This window comes from Erigeron canadensis, chromosome 1, assembly GCF_010389155.1.
Source record: "Erigeron canadensis isolate Cc75 chromosome 1, C_canadensis_v1, whole genome shotgun sequence".
NCBI classification, from domain to species: Eukaryota; Viridiplantae; Streptophyta; class Magnoliopsida; order Asterales; family Asteraceae; genus Erigeron; species Erigeron canadensis.
The window spans coordinates 32695288-32701524 of record NC_057761.1 but is presented as its reverse complement, the minus strand read 5'-3'; the positions used below and the strand labels follow the sequence as shown (position 1 = coordinate 32701524).

The window sequence follows — 6237 nt, the reverse complement described above, 5'->3', positions numbered from 1 at the left end:
ATGAATATGACCACATAAATTAGAGATAAAATTTTACAATATTAATTATTTGCTTTTATACGTATCAGGCTGAATCTAACTTAATCAACGGTGATAAGGCTCAAGTGAATTATGTAAGTAATACGTGTATAAAAAAATATACGTATTTGATAATCAAGTGTAATTAACCCGAATAAGTCACAGGAATTATGCTAGTTGAAATAAGTTATTAATCTTTCAAATAAATTAAACTAAAAATATCCGTGCATATATGTATGTTTTTTCCTAGATATTTTATTCCTCGCAACTTGGCTATAAATAAAGCCTTAACATCCACGGATCAATTGCCACTCAAAGAAAAACGTAAACACATCACATATATATATATATATATATATATATATATTATATATATATAGTAGACCTTTTGGGTAACTAGACAATGGCTAGTACTAACGTGTTTGGCAAGCCCGTGACAGGGGGAACTAGGCTAGAGAGGGCTCGCAAGGCGAATGAGGATCCAAACGCAGACGGAAAGCGTGATGAAGCAGTTAAGTATGTCAAGAAACAAAAAGAGAACTTTGGGAGTGGAGTTTCCACACTAAGTATCTTTTATAATGCCACCGGTGAGACCTTGTTTTATGCTGAAGACGACTCAAAGTATGGGAAGATCTATGATTCGTATCCGGCTAGAGTTCAGAATGGCCAGTGGGGTGCGTTTTTGCATATAAAAAACCCTGTTGTGGCATCCGGCTCAGAAGCATTTGTAGTATACCGTGGCAGGTTCAATGATACAGATTATTGCAAGCAACTAATTGCTTGGGATGTCCCTTGGGACCAATTGACAGGTTACAACCACGTAAGTATAAATATATATTTTAATTCTTGCAAGCTAGAGCTCGATTTTAAACATTATCTAACGCTAACTAGCTAATTAGTTAGCTGGAAAAAAATTAGAAAGTACTAATAATACGTAGCTAAGTTACTTAACTAAAACTATTAATTTATTCATCATTTAATAGAGTGTATATATATATATGGTTTATATATGCGTATGTACTATTAAAAATGGGGAGATAATCGGTGCTGCAATTTTTGTTAATAAAATGAAAAAAATTGCTTTTTCCCTATGAGAGTAGCAGCACCGATGGTGGGTGCAGCTGGTGCAGTACAAATTGATGATAACCGCAAAATGTAAATATATATAAGGGGAAATTAATGCCTTGCTTAGGTACTGCACATATACAAAAAGAAAAATAAAAATCTTACATTTTGATCTTTAAACTTATTTATATATCATAAATGCCTTTGATTTTCTATGGTGCTTATTTATATATCATAAATACCCTTGATTTTCTATGGTGTTGTACTGAAAATACGTACAACGGCTTTACGTATGATATGCCCTATATATAAATGTGAAAATTTAACTTTACGTGATCATGTATGTTCAGGCCTATTGTGAAATCAATGACGATAACTCTGAGATTGACAAGAATAAGGTATATAAAAATATGGAAGCTGGGGGGCGACAACATTCAATTATGAAGAGTGGAATTTTCTTAACATCGTATATTGACGAGGGCAGTTCTCCTATGTACGAAGCACAATTCATTCTTGCAGATGCAGCACGGGCTGCACGTTGATATTATTGATATACTATGAACTTGTCGCATGCTTGATCAACGATAATAATTAAGGTGGCTAGCTTGCAGTTTGCTAGCTAGCCACTACGTATTACTATATGTAGTAACAATAATAAATCCAGCCACATGTGTGCGTGTGGGCAACGGCCGGCCTTCACGTGTGTTATGTTGTGGTTTCATTATGCTGATGTATGAAAAGAAACTTGTTTATCTCTGTGTGTATGTACTTCATCGTGTTTGAATAAATATAAAGCATTAAGCATGTTTATATATTAGATGTACGTCCGATGTACGACGGCCCGTTGATTAGTTAGTTGCTTCTTGATTTTATATTAGGCCCTTTGAGAAACGGACTTATTTCAAGGGTGTTTTGTCAAACAAGTTTTGGAAAAAAAAATTTTATCAAACAAGTCAAACCGGTATTTGAAATACCGGATTCAAAATTCCCGGTCAAATTCGGTATTTGAAATACCGGATTCAAAATTCCCGGTCAAATCCGGTATTTGAAATACCGGTTTCGAAAAGGGAAGTTTGAATCCGGTATTTCAAATACCGGACTCGAAAGATGATGTGACAAGAGAGAGAGAGGGGACAGTGCAGAGACAGACACACAGAGACAGACACACAGAGACAGAGACAGACAGACGTGCAGGAGAAAGTGACAAACATAGTACAATGAATCCGGTATTGGAAAAACCGGATTCAACCAAACCCTAACACGTGTCGAATGGAGGTGAAACTCTAGTTGATATGATGTGACCTTGGTTCAGAGCTGCAGGAAGATGGCAGTAGGTGACTATGAATCCGGTAATTCCAAAACCGGATTGAAGTTGAGACAAAAAAAACCATGCAACGTAGCAGACTATGCATTGTATATATACATGCATATTTTTCTCATAGATGATCACGCAAAAACATATATTTTTCATAAACAAGCAACAAGCAACAAACAATTTATCAAAGCAGTATTTTCATAAAAAAAAATGGCCTCTATCAATGTTAGCTGTGTTCCCAGAAACCCAGAGTTGTTGTGGCTACAAGCTGCAGATGAACACTGGTCATACAAGATGTGCAGGGATATGGAGTTTACCCATACAGGGACCACCGGTGTGTGGTAAATGGGTTACAGAGACCCGAAATGTTGAGTATTGGAAGAATTTGTGTCAGGAGTATCTGGGTATTTACCCGGAAGATGACGACTTGCGCAAAGGTCGAATGAAGTTTAATCGGTTGGCGGGTACGATTACTTTTGAACATTGGGACCCGAATGATGACGAGCGTTGCCAACAAATGGCTAGACGAGTTATTCTAGCTCTTATTGGTTTGCAGCTTTTTCCTGATTCTAACAGCTATGATGTTAGTCTTAACTATTTGCCGTTTCTGGGAGACCTGAGCATAGCGGGTCGAAGGAGCTGGGGTTCAGCGACCCTTTGTTGTTTGTATAGGAATTTGTCTAAGGGGACTTGGCCTACTAGACAAGGCATTGATGGACCCTTGTTGTTGTTGCAGTACTGGGCGTGGGAAAGATTTCCACGCATTGCCCCACGAGTCACGCCATTCAAACCGGATGACGGAGAAGAAGAAGAGGTGTATGAATACGGAAGCTGTTTAGCAAACAAGTGGTGTGGAGACCACTCAAATCGTGATACACCGGGACACTGTATAATTTTATTTCGTTCTTTTTTCAATGCGCTAACACCTGACCAGGTAATAATTAATATGTTTTAATACGTTTTAAGTTATATTTACTTATTAATCTCTAAGTTATAATATGTTAATATCTTTGAATACTTTTTAATTAATGCAGTTCGAATGGACTCCATATAACAACTTCATCAACATACTCCCTGCGAGTTGTAAGACTGGGCGGAGCATATGGAGATACATGGGCCCCTTGATTTGTTGGGAGGAAGTGGAGTTCCATCTAGCAGATAGAGTTGCTAGACAGTTCGGCTTGATACAAACCATTCCTGATAATGATGCTTTGGTGGCCCCAGCACAGCATAAGACCCTCATCAAAATGCGAAAAGCGAGGGTCGATTACTGTGAAGTACATGCCGACTATATCAACCAGTGGGACAACCGGGCGCAGCGGATCCACCAGGGAGACCGAGGGGCCACCTATGCACCAGGGTATATGCAGTGGTATTTGGAGCGTACCGTCTTAACAGTCGGTAAGCCCGGTCAGCAACAGCCTCCAGGCCAGTACCCTCAATGGGGCGTTACCCAACAGTTTTATGTAAGTGTTTTTTTGTTAAATAAACCTTACTATTATTAAATATTTATTTGTTACTAATATTTAAATGTGCGCAGCAAGACAGTTTGGTACAGGTTGACGAGCGAGCTTGTCAACAACAAGAAGCAAATCCGCAGATAAGTCACTTGTTTGGGGATTTTAGAACAATAACGAGGGAGACATTTTCGTTGACTCAACAGGAAGAACGAATGAATTATTCGTCTCAAAATTGGCAGTTTCCTGAGCCACAGCCATTTGAAATGCCTCCCTCCCAAAGTTATCAAGCTCCTTCAAGTGCTGGTCCTTCTAATTGGGTAGGTGGTCCTTCCAGTTTTAATACCCAAACTGTGTTTAGGCCGACACCCAATTCAGGGTTTCAAAGTTACCAACCGGGTAACCCACAGTCTGGAGCCTTGACTTCAGCAACCCATCAAATGTTCCCGGGTAATTTCTTCATGGGTAGCTTTCAAACCCCGAGTTATTATACCCAAAATGCAGGACCAACTAATCTGTTTGATCTCCCTCTACATCATTTTAATCCTGATTTTTACTACGGAACTGGTCCACCGGCTCGAAACATTTCTCCTTATCCAATGCAAGACTTCTCTCCTTATATTGGTTCTTCTCAACTGCCAGCTACAAATCTGGCAAATGATGAAGGATTAGAAGAGGAAGACGTGTTCGAACCAAGAAGAAGTAACCGAGAACGTGGCAATCCACCGGGATGTGGAACTTGGGGCATAGATAAATTATATTTTTCTTGTAATTCTTTGTTAGGTTTGTGTTAATAAATATCTGTATATTTTATAAATAAATATATTTTTTTAATAATATTGTTTAATTGAATTATTCAAAAAAAAAAGCACCTTTAACTGAAACCGTAATAAACATAATACATATTTGAAATAAAAGATAAATGGAATACGTAAACTTAAATAAACATAATACATATTTGAAATAAAAGATAAATGGAATACGTAAACTTAAATAAACATAATACATATTTGAAATACTACATAAACTTTTTAACTGAAACCGTCTTCAGCTTCCAATTTGTAAATTGTCGCCAAGTCGATTTTTTTGTTAACCAACTTTAACATTTTCTCAAGTTCAGATGTTATTTTGTCGATACTTGGTAATGCCGTCTCAAGATAATCCTTATGCATTTCTTCACTTATAATCATTCCGATGCCCTTTTTGCTTATTTCTTTTATTTTCTTCTTATGTTCGAGCTTCCTTTGTTCCATAAGCAGCTTACAGTCATTAATTTTCAAGTAAAGTTCATACCCGTCGCTTATATCTTCTTTACATTGCGCTTTCAATGCATGAAATGTTACCGTAGGAGGTGATGATGGGTCAGATAACGATGAAGAAGCCATAACTTACAAATCGTTATGGGTTTTTAGATGTCGGATATATATGTTACAAATGCTTAAACACCCGAGTTATATATATATATATATACTATATTTAGAACCGGGATTTGGAATACCGGTTTCGAAATTGATGCACGCGACCACTGTGGCCAGTCAACAAACTGTAGCCAGTCAACAGACCTGTCACATCACCTAAAGACAACAGGCTTAATCAATGTTGCTTTTTGAATCCGGTTTTTCAAAAACCGGTTTCAAAATAAATGAACAAAAAATACAAGGATGACGTAAAAACAAACATAGTTTTTAATGATGGTTAAGATTTTGGCTTATATCCCAATTAAATAGTTTTTTTTCAATTTTTACGTATGTATATATTTTTTAATGTTTTTTTAATGTATTGTTATGTTTACTTTGTATTTTAATCAAAACAGATAACCAATTAAAATGTGTTGTTAATGTATTGTTAACGTTATCAATAAAATGTGTTTTTATTTCATGTTGGAACCAATTAAAACAAATAACCAATTAAAAACAGATTAGGAATTCAGGAAAAAACAAACCTAAATTTTAAATTCATCAATACAAAGAGAAATTTTAATTTCAGGTAAAACAAACCATCAAAACATTTTAATTGAGGTTGAAATTACATGGCATGACATATTCAAATTTCAGGGCATGTCTTCCTGTTATGGCCCAATTGACCGCAAATACCACATCTAGCTTGTTGTCTTGAGGTTGAAGATCTACTCGTAGAACTCTCATCCATCTCATTCCGGTACCGTCTGGTGCGTCTCCTACCCCTTTGGGTGACCAGTTTTTCAGGGTCTCCCTGAATCTGCCAATCTACCGGTGCCCAGTAATTCACCTCTCGAAGGGGAGAAAGTGCAGCATTATACTGATTTATCCATGTCCTAGTTGTGTACCTTTTACTTGGAAGATTAGCAGCTCTCTCTTGTCTATACCCGCAAACAGCAATGGCATGAGAACATGGAAACCTTTG

The 6237-nt window shown here is 37.0% G+C and overlaps 1 protein-coding gene across 1 annotated transcript; it reads left to right on the top strand.

Annotated features, from left to right (window-relative positions):
• Window positions 1-369: 369 nt before the first annotated feature.
• Window positions 370-1900, top strand: LOC122610418 (23 kDa jasmonate-induced protein-like). The gene is made up of 2 exons (XM_043783411.1): window positions 370-838; window positions 1434-1900. The coding sequence occupies exons 1-2, from the start codon at window positions 422-424 to the stop codon at window positions 1623-1625; spliced, it is 609 nt and encodes a 202-aa protein (XP_043639346.1). The 5' UTR covers window positions 370-421; the 3' UTR covers window positions 1626-1900.
• The last annotated feature ends 4337 nt before the right edge of the window (window positions 1901-6237 follow it).